This window comes from Engystomops pustulosus, chromosome 3, assembly GCF_040894005.1.
Source record: "Engystomops pustulosus chromosome 3, aEngPut4.maternal, whole genome shotgun sequence".
Classification (NCBI taxonomy): domain Eukaryota; kingdom Metazoa; phylum Chordata; class Amphibia; order Anura; family Leptodactylidae; genus Engystomops; species Engystomops pustulosus.
Window position 1 is genome coordinate 63,012,610 of NC_092413.1, and position 18,837 is coordinate 63,031,446.

At 36.9% G+C, this 18,837-nt stretch overlaps 1 protein-coding gene across 16 annotated transcripts in view; it reads right to left on the reverse strand.

Moving 5' to 3' along the window:
* SYNE1 (spectrin repeat containing nuclear envelope protein 1) overlaps positions 1–18,837 on the reverse strand; it is a 476,843-nt gene that overhangs the window by 300,070 nt on the left and 157,936 nt on the right. For all 16 annotated transcript variants that reach the window (XM_072140948.1, XM_072140950.1, XM_072140965.1 and 13 more), the window contains 10 exons: positions 16,500–16,652; positions 14,991–15,134; positions 14,308–14,481; positions 13,191–13,349; positions 7,892–8,056; positions 7,381–7,515; positions 5,689–5,847; positions 3,259–3,467; positions 781–889; positions 76–240 (listed from right to left, as the gene is read on the reverse strand). In XM_072140948.1, coding sequence (XP_071997049.1) covers positions 76–240; positions 781–889; positions 3,259–3,467; positions 5,689–5,847; positions 7,381–7,515; positions 7,892–8,056; positions 13,191–13,349; positions 14,308–14,481; positions 14,991–15,134; positions 16,500–16,652 — 1,572 coding nt within the window. The remainder of the gene's footprint in view (positions 1–75; positions 241–780; positions 890–3,258; positions 3,468–5,688; positions 5,848–7,380; positions 7,516–7,891; positions 8,057–13,190; positions 13,350–14,307; positions 14,482–14,990; positions 15,135–16,499; positions 16,653–18,837) is intronic.

An 18,837-nucleotide genomic window follows, 5' to 3' on the forward strand; every position in this document is an offset into this window, starting at 1 on the left:
CCCATAAGTTCTCTCAGAAAGATCAACTATTCCCATAGGAACAATTTAATTTGATCAGTGCTATGTATTGCTTACCTCATTTAGAGAGTCCAGCAGTATTTTCAGATCAGCTGAAGCTGAGGATAGATTACCGCTTTGCTTTTTTATTTCTCTTTCAACTGAAACCCCCATAAGGGCATTCAGTCTGTCTTTTAAATATACAATATCATGTTCATGTTTCACTGCATCTCTTCTGATATCCTACAATATGACAACCTTATAAGTCAACCTTAAATTAGCAAAATAAAATGTACATTAAATAGTTATAGAAATGGGGTAATGTTAGGAAGAATTTACTAAAATATGTAGTCAAACCACTAAATTAAGTGATTATCTGCTGGTGTCAGACACTGACACTGAGGGAACAGTGAATCCAACATGACTGCATGAGTAGATAAATCTGAGATTGTCCCTAGGATAAAAGTAAATTTGAATATGACTATCTTTGGTTTTAAAAACTTGACTTTACAGAAATAGAAAAGTTTTTAAGCACACCATAGGAAAGGTGATTACGGGTTAACAACAAATTTCACCAGAGTAATTTACAGTAGAAAGTAAATAACCATTCTAACATTGCAATTGCAATGCATTTTTTGTACTACAAACAAACATCTTATGAATTTGGGATTCATATAACATTTTGGCACATTTCTCTATATCTACTGTGCATGGCAGTATTTCAGAGAAAATAAATACTGTACAGTGAAATAATAGAAACCAGTCAAGAAGTAAATGTATTACCTGTACTGAAGATTTGATTTGTTCATATTTAGAGACTTCTTTTACTTCATTTTTAAGTTGTTTTAACTGCTTATCCTTTTCTATAAGCCAATCCGATAATCCATTCAACCTAGAAAATCAATATGATAAAGAATATATTAACAGACCATTGTGTATTTAGTATACCTTACAATTTTACTTGTATACATTTTGATTGTAATAATATCATAGTATCATAGTATATAAGGCTGGAAGGAGACGCAAGTCCATCAAGTCCAACCTTTAAGAATTAAATAAATGTTTTATCCCCATAACCTGTGATATTTTTTCTCCCCAGAAAGTCATCCAGGCCTCTCTTGAACATGTACATAGAGTCTGCCATGACAACCTCCTGCGGCAGAGAGTTCCACAGTCTCACTGCTCTTACAGTAAAGAACCTTTGTCTATGGTGATGGTAAAATCGCCTCTCCTCTAGGCGTAGAGGATGCCCCCTTGTCCTGGTCACAGGCCGAGGTATAAAAAGATCTTTGGAGAGATACCTTGTACTGTCCATTCAGGTATTTGTACATTGTAATGAGGTCTCCCCTCAGTCGTCTTTTTTCTAAACTGAATAATCCCACATTTTTTAATCTGTCAGTGTATTCTAGTTCCCCCATTCCCCTAATAATCCGGGTTGCTCTCCTCTGCACCCGTTCCAGCTCTACTATATCCTTTTTATACACTGGTGCCCAAAACTGTACACAATATTCCATGTGTGGTCTGACCAGGGATTTGTATAAGGGCAAAACTATGTCTTTATCATGAGAATATATTCCTCTCTTGATACATCCCATTATTTTATTTGCTTTTATTTGCTTTAGCAGCAGCCGCCTGGCTCTGGTCACTAAAATTAAGTTTACCATCCACCAATACCCCCAAGTCCTTTTCAGCTTCAGTTTTACTAAGTAATTGACCGTTTAGAACATAATTATACTTTTTGTTTCCATGGCCCAAGTGAATAACTTTACATTTATCTACATTAAACCTCATCAACCATTTCTCTGCCCATCCCTCAAGCTTCCACAAATCCCTCTGTAATATTATAAATATTGTAATAGTAGTTCAAAAGTAAAATGCAAAACTCCAAGTCTGCAAGTAAATTGATGTGATAAGTGTTGGATTAAAACATTAATTAAAGTCACGCCAAATTTCATTGTCATGTTTTTGTTATTTGTGTTTTCTGTATGCATTACTTTACTTAATTTGCTATTTTAACCAGAGAAGTAAACCTCACTGGTTCTGTCTTTTAAGCCTTCTGATCATAAATGCACAGGTCTATACAGGTGTATGATGATGAATACCACATCAGGTGACATTTCGGGGGACATCCCCCAAAACGTGCTATACATCACACACCTTAAACTGTGCGTGAATCCTCTGCTTGGATGTCATGGTCTCTGCTCCACGGACTTGTTTGTACTGAATTTGCCATTTCTATTACTGAATTGTGATAATAGAAAGGAAAAGTCTGCTTTAAAGAAACACATGTGTAGTGTGCATTTAGGAACAGTGCTTGAACAGGAGAAAGGAGATCCTGCATATACTACCACTGTTACATTGATTCCACTGATCCTATGGATGTTTTTTATTTTACTGATGAGGAGTAGTAGAATTCTGTAGAGAAAACATTTGCTGTGTTACTAGAAGTTTGCTACTACAATTGTAGTATAGTACAGACAGTCCCCAGATGACGTACAAAATAGGTCCCGTACGTTTGTTCTTAAGTTGAATTTGTATGTAATTCGGAACTGTATAGTTTAGAATTGTAACCTCATTGGTCTGGATAATTGGATTTTAAAAATGGTGGGTTGTCAAAAGACCCAGAATTACCAATAAAGGTTAATTGCAGACACCTTTGATAACTGATTCAGCTGATTATTATAGCTTAGAGCTAAAGTACCGTAAATTACCAACATCCAGAGGTCCGTTTGTAGGGGTCATCTGTAAGTTGTTTTTTTTTTTTAAAGTAGGGGACCGCCTGTAATGGTATATTTATGAATGCATGTAAAAAATGCATTAAAGGGTATTCTCATTCAGTGTCATTAATCTACCACATAAACATTTCTTCAATTAGATATTATTAAAAAAATGTACCTGTGTGAAGATAATTTCTCATAAATGTAGTGATATGGTCCTTTAGAAACAAGACTGTGTCCTTGGATACGGCCACCTCTGTTGGAGTGATTGCACAAAGAAACAAGGTTTTTGTATATGTAATGTCCGGGAGTTACTGCATGTCCCACAGCCATCCTATGGTAATGGTCGCTGAATCAAGGAAGTCAGGCAGGGCTCAATAGCGCATGTCTGTACACGGATACCAAAATGTGAGGTGGTCGTATCCAAGGAAGCTATGTCATTTCTAAGGGACAACATGGCTTCATTTTACAAGTTATTACAACCTGTCTTTCATAAAATGTAAAAAAATGTTCAAACGTTAAAACTCAACCCCAAATATGCTACCTGGTCTTGAAATCCTTCCACTTGTCTGGATGTTCCATCAGTTTTAGATGTGTACCCTCAATCTGAGATTTCAGATCTTTCAGCATTTCTCTCATGGTCTCAAACTCTGCCTTTACTGGGTCTCTTTCCTGTAGTTTTAAGCATAGTTCCTCAATAAGGTCTAACCTCTTCTCACAAAGTTGGTAGCAGCCTTTTTCACCGAAGAATGCCTGGAATATTATAACCATCATAATGCAAGCTAACAAAAAAACCCATACATTCTACTAAAAAATTCCAAAATATACATGTCTTACAAATAATATATGCAGGGCACCATATGTATAGATACATACACAAAAAAAATAAAATTAATACTTTACAGTAATTGCTTGTTGTATCATGTAGGTATTATACAGTAGTTTAGTAACTAACATCTGCAAACTTCTCTTGGCCGAACAACTTGGGGCAAAAGTAATTGCATCAATTGCACAATGTGTATGTTCAACAAAAACCAAAAGAGATCATATATTGGACTTGCTCAAAGAGCAACCATCAACTCCAGCTCTTTGAATCCTTTTATAGGTACCAATTTATTCATTCCAGCATAGTTATAAGTTTCTCTCACGTTTCCACCATTACTAAGCAAGTAAGATCTTTATTTTCAGATCACTAATTCAAATTGGCACAGCTTGCCCGTGAAACTGTCCAACATACAATTAGTGGGGGAGCTGAAGAGATGATGATTGGAGTGATATGCATCTCGGAGAAGCAGTCAAACCAATAGATCTACTTGTAGGGAAGAAAGATGCAGCACTCATAAGTTAAATTTCTAACTTCTTTATTCAGCACTCAAGCAGACATGAGGATGTCAGGACAAGCCACAAGGCAACAGACCTCAATCTTGAAGTCACTCAGTGGGTGGTGTCCTCCTTTATACACGGCCAGATGCTTTATCTAGGTAATCCACAAACAAAACTCCTAAGATCACCCCAGATACTGCTTGATATAATAAAACCAAGAATCTATACATAACATCACTTCTACAGGTATCAATACTACAATATTATAAAGGGGGCACAACTCCAGTCACAAAATGGCACTCAAGCTCTAATATATAAGGCTTAACAAAAGGCTAGAATACATTAACAAAAAGAACTGCTAGAAAGAAAAAAAGTAAAAAGAAGCAAAAAGCTGGGTAGACACTTCCCTTTTTATAGGTCCTGTCTTTATGAATAAACAATTAGGTCTGCGGTCCTTAATAATTGGGGAGTACTTAAGTCAAGCCCCCCCCCCAGAAAAAAATAGTTATTCAAAAACCTTTGATCTCTTTTAGATGAAGTAGAATCATCAAAGATTAATTTGTTAACTACAGGTTTGTGACCCAACACAGCACTTGGTTAGATCGTTGTATCCCAAATGCAAACTTCAAGTGTGGGCACTGTAATTATTTCCAATGTAATATAAGAAAATATTCTTTTAGAATGGGCAGTATAAAGGATACAGTGAAACTGCAAGACAATCTTAGTTGTCTTAGTTTATATTATAGTGTTTGCCTATCAGTGAACACTATGCTTCAATCACCTCATGGTTGTGGTACCCTTGTTTGTTAGTTTGACAGCAGTGCATGCAGGTAACCCTGGTGTTCTGCAGTTTATGGGGATAGAGAAAGTGAATGTACACCCCACTGGGGGAGATAGGGATAAAGAACTTATGAGGAGAGAAGCATGATAGATACTTTCAACACAACACAAATAAGTGAGTTACTTGAGGGCTTGAGAGCGCAATTTGCGCAAATGGGCTGTCACCTCGCGGCGTGTCTTGGCTATGTGTCTACGTGGTTGCTGAATAAAGTAGTTTGAAGTTTAACTTGGGTAGTGCTGCATCTACATTACTACATCTGCATTTATTCTCTACATTTCAAATTGGTTGAGCCAAACTACAGCCTGGGCCACCCATCTGACAATACGCAGCATAACTATCATAAAGTATGCTATTTAGAATCTTAAGTTTTAGATTCAGTTTTTGATTCAGGCCTGTAGCATACAGTGTTGTAACAACCATCTGACAGTAGCGAGCCAAAAAATGTAATCACTAATTGTTGAGTTACTGTGGGAACTGGAGATAAAATATTCAAACTGCATCAGAACCAGAGGGATGTCTATTAACGAATATAAATAGTTGGGTTCAGTCAGAGTGCTAAAGGGTCCTCATCAAGAAATTTTCTTGGTCATCAATTCATGTTTTATACTTATAGTAATATACGGTAAATGTATACAGTACCATGAGCTTAAATATTTCTTTACTGAGTGAAACAAAAATAAATGCAAAATAACTTCTGATTTGCTGTTTCTTGGGGCAAATTTGCATCTACATCTAGTTCTTGTGCAGAGGAAGACCTTTATTGCTATATTCATCAACAACTCATGTCATACATTTTGTAATCATACGTACTCGATGCTCTTTAATGATTTTTTCACTTCCATCGACTGGTAGAGATTTGGTCTCTCTGTTCAACTCTACGCGACATTCTTCAACTGTGCTGAGAATCCTATTTTTCTCCAACTGAACTTTTAGTCTCAGTAAATGGTAGGGAGCTTCACCCTGAAAATCCTGTAGTACAAATAATCATATCTGGAGTATCTTATTATCTTCATCCCCAAATATGAATACTGAAACACTTTGTTATTCATTAGAATCATCACACAGGAGAAAAGGGATCCAAAATGGCAGAAAAGCATACTTGGCAAATCAAATAAAACATCTCAAGATTATTGTGTAAAAACAACTAATGCTACACTATATGGGCAAAATAAAGCACCAAAATGTTTTGCTTTATTTTAATAGGCATAAGCATTTCATATGCCTCTTTGGCATTATAACCACTGACAAAGTGAATAACATTGATTATCTGGTGGCAATGTAACAGGGTGGTTGTATTATTCAGCAAACAACCAGTCCAAGTGTAAGGATCTAAGAACGTTATAAAGGGAAAATTTTGAAGGCTATAAAACTAGCTTTTAAAAAGTCGTGTTCCCAGTATGCAGTGGAAATTACCTAAGAAAAAGCAGTGAAAGAAAGGACAGACACGACAAATGCACTATGAAATAATAGAAGGGGAGTACAGACAGGGTGATGCTCTAAGCAATATTCTGCTAGCAGACCTTGGGTACTGGCAGTCAAGGTTACTTGACAGGTACCACTTACAATTACATTGTTCGAGAACAAATAAATGGGGTTATGGCAACAGGACTCCCTAATAGAAGTGACTTTTTTCAACAGGAAAAATACACAATACCACAGTAAAAAAAAAAAATTGTTAAGAATTGTTTGATAAACTGACAAAGAAATAATCTATATTGGGGAAATGTGCTAATAAAATAAGTAAGGTCCATTGACTTTTCACTTGGCAATTTGCACAACTTTGTAATGGCTTGGTGCCAGATACCAAAGGACAAATTCATAAGTCTCGTAGAGCAGTGGCCCCCAACCTTTTTAAATTCGCAGATCGGCTGCACCAAAAAAAATAAATTGTGCGACCAGCAAATACCCAATATCTAACACCAACCCATATAATGTGTCATTTCCTGAAGCCCCAGATCTAAAATGCACCCTTTTCTGTAGCCTCTTTTATGTCCCCTGCCCATCCCCCATAGTAATGTCCCCTGCGCAGCCCCCATAGTAATGTCCCCTGCCCAGCCCCCTTAAAAATAAAAAACTGTATGCTTACCTCCAACGCTCCTCTTCTCCCTGCAGCTCCAGGTTCTTCTTCGCACCGCGGCTTCCTGGCAGACAGCCAGAGGCACTTGTGCTTGCCCATAGGCACACACTATAAGACCGATTACATCATAAAGCGTGCACACGGACAGCGCACATAGAAGTGCCTCTGGATGTCTGCTGGGAAGCCACGGTGCGAATAAGAACCTGGAGCCGCGGGGAGAAGAGGAGCATCAGAGATAAATATAAAGTTTTTCTTTTTAAGTTCTTTTGCAGGAACCTCTACAATATTGTGTAATACCATTATTGTTCCAGATATGGGCAAAATAAATCACCAAGGTTTTTATTAATAAGCATAAACAATTCTAATTTGCCTTCTCTTATAATAACAATATACATTTTGTGATCTTAAAAACCACAACCACAAACCTTCCACTGTTTATGTAATTTCCGGACAGTTTCTTGTAGAGGCTGCTGGTCCTGTTCTGGCAGGAAATCTGTTAGCTCATCACAAGCTTTCAGAAAAGCGTTGAGAACCTTCTGATCTAGTTGTCCAAAAAAATCCTGTGCAATTAAAATATATTAAGAATTTTACTGCAGAATTTTTGTTTCTTACATTTAGAAGTAAAATTGTTTCTATTGTAACTGTGATTTATGACATTATGCTGTAGTTATCATACTTTTATAGAAAGCAGTAAAATTTATCACCAAAAAAAACCCTGTAAAATGTCAAGATTAATGTTGCCACATGAGCTGATATGTTGCTGATATGTTTTTTTTTCACTTAGAGCTCTGTTTCTTTTTACTTGATGAACTCCCTCTGGGTTATTGGCTGTTGCACTTGACTGCATATTTTTATGCTTCAAGTGTTGTTCTCTTTATATATTTACTACAGTAAAATCTACAGCCATAGTAGGCATTTGTGAATCTAGATACTTACAGTATGTTTCTTCAGAAGTACTTCAGGGTTTCCTTTCTCCTTGAAGAATGATTCTGCTGTTTTCAGAACTTTCTCAAGTTCTGTCCTTGACTCTTCAAACTTCTTCATCATGCTATTATTGGCCTCTATCTTCTTCTTCCATTCTGGTATTTTCCTTGACACACTCTTGAGACAAAAAAATGCCACATTTTTATGTTATACTTTAGAAAGACATAACAAGGAGAGCCATAACTGTAATACAATATAATGATAGATACACAATATATTTGACTTCCTGTTTCCTACATCTGAAAATCATCAATGGCTACTAAAATCAATTAACCTTTGATTCTACTTGGTCAGTTCCATAGATGTTTGATTTGTTTTGTGCAGTATATCTCTCAGTTTTAGGATCTACAAGTCTCTAGGTTTGTATACGGAGTGTATATCTGCAGAGATAGCTATGTGTTATAAAAACCTATGTATTTAGGCTACATAATAAAAAAAAATGTAATTGGTTAATTACGGTAGGAAAAGTTCAATTAAAAACAGATAGTTGTCAATTTTGTACAAAATTATAGAGTTGTTTTAGTATTTAATTTATTCTCCATAAAATAACAAATTGGGGTTGTTGCCTGTTAGCAGGATAGGGTTTGAGATATGCTATGTTGTGTATACTGGGTAAAGGAGCAAATTCTGGCCTGTTATTTTTGGGAGACACTATAAACATCAGTGGCAGCTGGGAGAGAGGTAGAACAGGAGGACGTATCCCAATGTACGAGCATACAGTGGGATACTTCCTAGCCCCCTGTTGTAAGGATATGTTAGAAATCCATCTGATTTATCCTTACAACGGACAACTAAAAACAGGATGTAGCCTTGGGTGTTCATTTTCCATTCTATAACAGTAAGCTAGTGGTGCTGTGAACTTAGACTTCGCCATCTATCAAGTCAGTTTGATACAAGCTATTAACAAAAGATCTACGCATTTTATAAAGGCTACATTTTGAAGGCTGTTAAACTAGTTAAAAGCTTTTAGAAAAAGTATGTCTTGCTCCCAGTACGCAGTGTATGCAGAACCTACCTACCAAAAGCAGTGAAGGAAAGGACAGAGATGTCAAAATGCACTATAGGACGATGGTCTGAGCAATGCTCTGTTAGCAAACATTGGGTCCTTGCAGTTAACTAGACATGTACCACTTATGATGACATTATTTGAGAACAAGTAAATGCTGTCATAGTAATTTTATATACTTTGTTTTAAAGAGTTTAGTCTTTTATAAACAAAAGAAATTTTAAACTTCCTGAGGAGTCTTCCAGCGCCGTGAAACCTTCACCCCAAATAGCAGTGGCTTCTTTCAACAGGAAAATACACAATGCCACAGTGAATAAAAATGGACACAAATGGTTTGATAACATGAGAAAGTCAATCTATGTTAGTGGTATGTGCTAGAAACTCAATTCAGGTACATTTAGCTTTCAATTTGCAATATACACACACAAAGTGTAACCGTCATTTGAGATAATATTTTATATTGCCTGAGGGGAAATGTAGTGAAGTTTTTTCTATTATACTTCATTAGCAAATTCTGCTTAGTTTGTAAAAAAAAAAAGACATGCAACCCCCTCCCATAGAGATGTGTATTCCAACATGAACAGTGTGGGTCTATGGAAGCTGCATGACCTCACATATAATTTCCCTGTGTTTGGTTAAACGGTTCTGAGAAGGGAGGATTAAACTGTCCACTTTCAGCTTGATCTTTGACAATACTGCTCATAGTATACTAAAGCCAGGAAGAGCGTCCAAAAGGGTAAACACTCACAGCTATGTAACAAACATGAGAGCTGAGAGAGACCCGTCTTCAAACTCACAGCAACGTAGAAGTAACATTGTTACTAAGGGACACTTTGGATTTTGTTTCTATACAAACTAAGCCAAATTTCTTAATAAAGTATATTAGAAACATGTTCACACACACAATATAAAAATATCAACTGAAATGACCGTTACTCTTTAAAGAATCTGCATATAACAGCTTGATGCAAGATACCACAGGACTAATTCATTAGTCTTGTAGAGTTCATGCCCCAACTAACCTGAGCTGTTTTGGCTACAGGAAGACGACCTACACAATCTAAAAGGCAGGTGGCTTTAACATAATGGGTGATAAGGGTACCATATATAAAATGATGCAAGACAAGAAAAAAAAAAAAAAAACTATCTCACAGTCATGTATAACACCAGAGCTGGACACAATTTTGCAGTCAAATAGTTTTTAACAAAAACAAATTACGATGCAAATGAGACACAATGCAGAACACAGCATAAATGTATGTTTCCATTTAAGAACACAAACATTGCCAAATACAAAATAAAATAACACACAGTATGCTTACACACATTTAGAAAGCACCATTGCAGAATTGAAGGCACTTGTATATCACTGTTATGAATATTTCTTAGTAGAAAGAATAATCTTGACAATCCTAAAGATTTGGCAGATTACCAAATTAAAATAGGTTGTACTTTGCAGAGGTTGTAGTAGTCTCAATATAAATGTATAACATTCTGTATGTCCAATTAATTTATACAACGGTTGCTTCATTTCAAAATAGACTGATTACTGCAATATTTCACAAATGAATAGTCTTCTCCAGTAAACTATACCTTCCGCCACAGTGTAAGTGGATGGCAGCAAACTGCTCACTACAATTCGATGTGTGAAACTTATATTTAATGTCTCTGTCTTCCTCATTTGATTAGGGAAGGATAAGTGAAGAATGAAAATGGTATAACTGTCTCTATTTGGTAGTAGCATTTGAATAAAGTCAAGATAAATTATATACTGTACTCGGAGGCCTATAATTCATGTAATTCTAATACACAGCTATGGCTTTTTGGCTTCACATATATAATTTTAAATGATTAAGAATGGAATGGTTTATAACAATTTGTCACTGGCTTCTGAAAAAAATATTAACTTTGGTGTTCTTTGCATTACAAAAAGTGCAATAAATGTAAAAAACTATTATATATGTAAATTATGGTATCCAATGTATGGTAGCCTTCAATGATTTCCAATGTGGCTTGGTATACACTGTACCTATACGGTCTAATTCAATAAATTATCAGGCTCTTGCATACAGATGATTAGTGCTAAATAATATTTATATAGTGTGTCAGAGGTTTTTTTTTTAAATTAAAATATTGATAATAGTTGATGCTTGCTATTTAAACACATTTTTGTTTAGACTCTGACAGTAACATAGTACATTGTACACATATTAGTATAAAAAACAACCCATTATAATAATTAAATACAGAAAAGTCAATATCCAGTCATTGAGGTATCTATCCATTGTTAGACTCCTCTATATATGTGTGGTACTGTTCGATTTCCAGTTTTGTGCCAAAATGTAACTCTGTTCATAGAGAGTTGTCCTTCCTATTTTCCATTCCCATGTTGGTTACGAGTGCAAATGTCTTATCAGATAGAAATAGGTAGAATATAACCAATTTTTATATCAAAATCATCCAGAATTATACACAAATGTGCTGTTGGATTACAAATGAGTATTGGCTAGAAGTAACCATATATGTGCACTCTCAGTTTTTACTGCAGTTTCATCCATAGATCCAGACGTAAGCATTGGGATTACCTTGTTCAGTGCCGTCTTTGAATTGTGAGAAGACAGAGTCTTTGAAATAGGTACAAAGGTACAGGTTGTAAGGTATAGCTCAGTCCTTTAAGAATAGCATGTAGGACAAGCAGCATAGAAAGATGCTAATGGAATGTTATTACACAAGCTGGTGCTCTTAATTTTTTATGGATTTTACAACTGTTTCTTGTTGAAGGTAAAATACATCATATCTATGAGCTCGCCTCATATGTTCTCCTCCTCTGTTTTAGTAAATAATTGCATTCCCCATAATATCCTACAGAATCTTTTCTTACAAATTTGCTTTGTACTGTTGACAGGCTTGATGGTTGGGGAAGTGTCTGACAAACTTGTAAAATCTTCTCCAGAATCTTTTAGATCAGTGATGGCGAACCTTTTAGAGACTGAGTGCCCAAACTACAACAAAGACCTGCTTATTTATCGCAAAGTGCTAACACAGAAATTTAATTTGTGATTTATACTCCCTTCTCTGTCACAGTTTTCATTGATACCAGCACTCTGAGGACACCAATAAAGCAGAAAATAGTCTCAGGTAGCACTGTCACTTTAAAATAGATCTGTGTACAGCAAGTCCTGGGCTGTCTGGGACTGCAGGAAGATGCCTGGAGTCATCTCTGGTGATGGCCTGAGTGCCCACAGAAAGGGCTCTGAGTGCCACCTCTGGCACCAGTGCCATAGGTTCGCCATCACTGTTTTAGATGATAGTAATGAGAAATTTAGACTACCTCAAGCAATATTGATCCTTTTGGAAATTTGTATTATTTTAGAAATCAAATTTCAATTGTCTTAAATGGGTTGTCCAGACTATTTCCTCTGGCCTGCTACAGTATTAGATTCAATGCTTTAACACGAGCATGTCAGTAGACGGATGAGCGACGAGAGCAACGGAGAATGTAAGCATTTGTTATTGTTGTTTTTAAGCCCCCCATCCTTTTTTTATGGCTGGACAACCCCTTTACATTAGATTTTGTGAGTTAAAATCATGTATACAGACTACAGAGTGATAAGCTATAATGTAATGGTTTTGCCGTCAAAATAAATAATACAAAAACTGATGAAATAACAGTGTCCCAAATATTTATATTAATAACATAAATATTTAAAGGTTAAAGCTACTAACACTTAAAAAAGCACACATTTTATAGCATGTGTAAATAGAAATGTCTTTATGTAGCTAAATAACTGCACTGAACCTCTGAGTCATATTTGTGCAGCAGTGTTGAATTATTGTTGCATTTGTGTTTTTTAACCAAAAATTGCAGTTTAAATAAAAAGTAGTAAATATTCCAAAATAAAATGACATAGCAAGGTGTAAAGTATGCAAATTGATTATATTAGTTAAAACCTGCAGAAGAGACAATTGACTGGAGGCACACAAAGTTTTTACAAATCCTTTTTTTAATACAAAGCACAAATAGTTTTAAAGGCAGGTTTCCACAGGTGTGTTATGGAGATTCCCTTATTGCTTTGCGTTCTGCATTGTGTCTCACATACATTCCATATAAACGGTGTAGATTGAAATATATGAAGTTGTTACAAGTTGGAAAAAACCCTAAAAAAATCAACAATCAAGTAAAAATTAATCTACAAAGGGAGAAGCTTGAGAATGTCAGAGTTGTAGCCAAGTGCTGCAAATCACCTGAAACGCAGATTGAGCATCTGTTATTTTCTTTTGGAGACCAGACCAGTCGAAATGGTGTAAGGATTTGCTGATTGTCAAAGCCTTGTGGATAGCGTGGCCATTCTTCTCAATTATGACCAAGGCCTTTTTACAGTTGTCTTGGTACATTAGTAGTTCCTATGAAGTAAACACACTAGATAAGGTTGCCCTTCTGTTAAAATATGCGCTCAACTGCAGTGGGCATGTGTCATAAGACTTCTTGCTCTTCTCCCCTCTTATTAGTTGATCACTGCTGCTTACTAAATACACTTGGACAAGCTATTTCTGCAGCAAACAAACATTATAAATCAAAATAAAATTAGTAAAGAAAAATCATCAAAGTGTTTTGAGGGGTCGCTATTGATATACTATCCATTGGATTAGTGTGCATTTCATTCATTAATGTAATGCATTACGTGCATGTCAGATATGTGCGATGTAGAGTGTAACTATAATGCATTTCACAACAATGTCTTACATGGTGGATTTGATGAATACAGCATAAAGAAATAACAGTTAGCAATAATCTCGATGATGAAGATTATGTTGAAACTAATACAATTAATAGGACACACAAACAACTAGATTTGTTTAGTCTGGAAAAGAGAAGACTAAGATGGGACATGATTAATTTATATATATATATATATATATGAATGGTTCATACAAAAAATATTGTTCCAGGTTAAATCAAATCAAGGGGGCACTGTGTCTCTGTCTGGAGAAAACAAGATCACCAGAGGCGATAGGGCGTTTTTTCCATGAGAACTATCAATCTGTGGAATAGCCTGCCTCAGGCGCTGGTCACAGAAAGGGACAGCAGAGAGTTTAAATAAGAGTCTAGATGCATTTTTACATCTAAACAACATTGATGGTTATGTTATATAGAATAGTTTCCCTTAAATCCCTTCCTCTTCCAATCCCTTCCCTTCCTTGGTTGAACCTGATCGACATAGTTTATATGGTTGAACCATATTATTTTCAACCATATAAACTATGTAACTCATGTACAAACAAAACTACATCCACTGTATAAGCTGCACAAATCTCATATATAAGGCATAAACTGTTCTTGTACCTTACCCTTGGTACTTACCCTCTGTTTTTGCTTAAAGGCAGAAGTGGACTGTAAATCTAAGTCAGACATTGAAATAATTGCACTCAGTTTCTCAAGACACTCATAAAAGTTGGTCATCTGATTTTCAAATTCTCCAAGTGGTGAAAGAAGTTGCTGTGATTCATATAGCAGTGGAGGATATCGTTCTCTTATCTAATGACATGGAGGGACATGTGAATACGCCATTCACTTTAAACCATTTAAATTGCTACATAAAATCAGATCAATTGTCCCACTCCCACCTCTGATCCCTCTAACCAGTGCTGATGGGTGATGTGACCAAACATGTGCATAGCTCCCACTCCTCAATTTTATGAGTCATGTAAATAAATGAGCATGTTCTGATCATATGTGATGGGACTAGCATTTATCTACATATACATATCATCAAAAACTGAAATCAAACACAATATGAATATATACAGTATGACTACTATTTTACAATTAATTTGCTTACAATTGTTAAGATCTCTGCTCACTGACAATGAATAAGAACATCCTTGTTTAGACCCAGAGGCTATACAGACTCTAAGATATACAGCACATGGTGCACTATGATTCAGACTAAAAAAAACATTTGAATACAAATATTCCTATATAATCATTCGTGAGAAACAAAAGTTAACTTTAGACATAGTTTAATGGTTATATTGGCTACATACTTTATTAAGTTGGTCCTTTATCCTGGATACTGCAGCCAACATCTCATTGGATTCACCTGGAGGAGATTCCTTAGTGAGAAGCTGTGCCATTCTTGTTACTGACTTATACTGAGCTTCAATTATTGGCATTTTCTGTTTTATATCCTATTAAAGATGAATATTAGCAAAACACTGTCAACAATTTGTCTGTACAATCATTTTATCATTAAATGCTAATTATTATGTTAATCATAAAGAGGTCAGATCAAGGACAGCTTTTCCAAACTGTTGAAATATTGTCAATAATGTCATACAGCCTTGGAACCCTTAGGCCCCTTCTACACTAGCGAGTGTGATGCGATGAACTCGCATCACACTCGCAACGCAAGCTGCCGGGAACGCACGGCCCGAACGCTGCACCGCGGGAGTGAACTCAGCATGTCAGTTCACTCCCGCGGTGCAGCGTTCGGGCCGTGCGTTCCCGGCAGCTTGCGTTGCGAGTGTGATGCGAGTTCATCGCATCACACTCGCTAGTGTAGAAGGGGCCTAACTCATCAAAAAAGGTGGCAAAGTTAGCTGTTTTTTTTACATAGTATTTTTTTCTCATCATCTTAACCCCTTAACAACTTGGCCATTTTGCACCTCCCTTGACCTTGTGTCACTATAAGTGGTTATAACTTTGGAACACTTTAACATATCAAGGTGATTTTGAAATTGTTTTCTCATGACACATTGCTCTTCATATGTCAGTTAAAAAATTTGGGTGATATGTTTTGCGTTTATTTAGGATACAAATACATATTTGGCGGAAATTCTAAAAAAATACTCTATCTTTTTATTTTTTTTGCTAATTTGAATATATGAGGGCTTATTTTTTGTGGGTTGAGATGTACTTTACAAGGACTTCATTTTAGGGTATCTTGAGATTATTGATGAGATTTTATTAGCACTTTAATGTGTGGAGGAATGAATAATCAATTCTTGCTTCAGAGTTTTATCACTTTTTTGGGGACATTCAGAGTACCATAAAAATAATATGTTATCTTTATTCTATGGGTCACTAAGATTACATCAATACCTCATTTATATATATTGTCTTTTTTTATTTGTTGACTTTTACTGAAGAAAAACTAAAAAAGAGAACTTTTCCTTTGCCATACTTTCAGAGGCATCTGTTTACAGAGCTGGTTGTGGGTTTATTTTTTGCATGCAACGTTTTTCTTTTCTCTGGTACAATTTTGTGACACAAAACTTTTTTTGACTACTTTTTTTTTTTTTATTTCTTACGGCATTCACTGAGCTGGTAAAATTATGTTTCTGATTTGTTGTACAGAATATTACAGATCTCAATGAGTAAGTTTTAGATTGTAACTGCCTATGAGCATGAAGCTGATGTAAAGCATATCACTAAATACAGTTACTAGAGATTGGCAGGATGACAGCTCCCATAATCATTGAAAAAAATAATCATTTTAGATTCCACAGGTAAACTAAGAATCCATAAACCAATAAGTAATGTAAAGAACATGCCTCTAAATCTTGAACAAACATCTTAACATTTAAAAAGGACACTTCCAAGGGAATGGAGATTCTTTCGTTGCCTCCTTCGGCGAATGCTGCAAGTGCTATCAAGCCATCTGCATATTCCTTCCTTGCACGCTCAAATTCATCTGCTCGAGCATACTGTATGATATCAGAATAGAAGAATCAAGTGTTTATTGACTTTCATTGGCAGTGGCACTGGCACATTTTTACAAGTAATTATATCTACAACATGTTAAAATGGAAAGATTCCTACAAGTTTTTTTTAAAGTTGAATAACATAAGTGAAAAAAAAATTACCTTTTTACATTTTAGGAAATAAATAATGATTATTTCACTTCAAATACAAGCAAACACTAACAAATTATTTTAGTGATTATGCCCAATAGGACTTGCCTTACTTGCCAAAGTAGTCTGGAATACTTGCTAGAGTCTGGAATGACGTGGGACCAGGGAAAAGTCTGCACAGGATTCACAGGGAATTCCTTCGGTGAGTATTACTCTGTTATTTTAGAAGGCTGTTAGAAGCATTCTTCATACAGCCATTCATCACACTTAAAGGGGTTTGTCACTCTGCTACATACTTTAATGCTGTCAGCAAGCTCTCCATGGATTTTTGTTTACATGCCCAAGCACTGATGAATAGTGGATGAAGCTCTACCCCCCCCCCCCCACCTCTTTCTGTGTCTGTCAATGAGACGGACTTTGAGAGAAAGAGGCACAGTGGATGACGCCATTAGGAGGTCTTAAGGAGTGAGAAACAGGAAGTTGGGTATATATTCAGAGGGCAGCATTGCGAGAACAGGGTAAGGCTAAAGCTCTCATGGGAGACAAAGGTGCAGGTCCATAAATAAGGAATATCTAATGGAACACATTTATTGAAAAGCCCCTTTAAAGGAGTGTATGCGAATATAGTAATGGTCTGCTTTTTTCAATTAAATACCAGACACAGCTTGAAAGATTACTGTCTGGAGTTGTAAGAATAAAAAAGTCTTTTAGCATTTTGGTAGAATATTTATTGCTAAGTGGTTTTAATGCTTTAATTTGATCATGATATCCAGAAATTATAAGCACAATACCAGAATATTATATTATATATGGTCTATTATGGGATATTTTCATTGCAATCTGAAAAATATTATAGTGGCAAATTCATGTGTGTAAACTGTGAGACACTGAAGGGGTTAACTGTGGATGGGCGGTATGTTTCCCCTAGGTTTTGCTATTATGCAAGGCCTTAGTGCTGAGGTTGTGTTGTCCAGCACCTTGGACACAGGTGATGGGAGCAGCCTAATCAGTGTGCATAAAGTGGCTGAGCAGAGCTAAGAGTGTTGTCTCTCTCTGGAAGGAGGCTGGAGAGCACACAGCACTGACCTCTGTGCCTGGAGCAGCCAAGTGATTTTGTTAGTGGTGAGTCAGAGAACCATTGTTTAGTTAGCACCCTGACGGGTAGGATATTATTTTGTTTTGGATGCCTGAATGTGAAGGCTGTTTTATTTTGATACCTGCTGAAATAAACGCAGGCTAGACCTGTTTTGGACTAAACCTTGGTGTCACTGTCTTGAACTGCATCACAGCACCCCGCTACCACGGTCTCTACTGGGCCAAATCTCCCACATATGGTGGAGGATGCGGGCAGTTCAAAAAAGACACACACCTGAAAGGCTGGCTACATCCTGCAACATTGCATGGCCTGGGTGAAAGTGCAGGATAAAGCCAAGATGGAGGACTTTATTAAATACCTGCAAGAGGAGGCCAGGGCTAATCGACAGCTGCAGCAAGCCATGCTCCAGCAGCAGGAGGAGAGGTCCCGCCAGCAGCAGGAAGAGTCCCAGGCTAATCGACAGCTGCAGCAAGCCATGCTCCAGCAGCAGGAGGAGAGGTCCCGCCAGCAGCAAGCCATGCTTCAGCAACAACAGGAAGAGTCCCGAGCCATGTTCCAGCTGATGATGGAAAAATTTTCTGGCGTTATGGCAGCACCACAAACGACGACTACTGAGGGGTCCCATACTGGTCTGCAAGGGTACCCGGTTGTCCAGCGTTCCGCACGGGCTGCAGTACAAAAGGCCTTACAAAAAATGGTGACGACCGACGACGTGGAGGCGTATCTCACTGTGTTCGAGCGAGTAGCTGAGCGAGAGGAGTTACCGGCTGAGCAGTGGGCAGATGTCCTGGCACCGTTCCTGACCGGCGAGTCGCAGAAGGCTTACTACGACCTGAGTGAAGCGGAGGCCCGTAAGTACCCCCAGCTAAAGGCGGAGATTCTGGCTCGTCTTGGGGTCACCGTTCAAGTTTGCTCCAGCCGGGTCCACCAGTGGGCTTACTC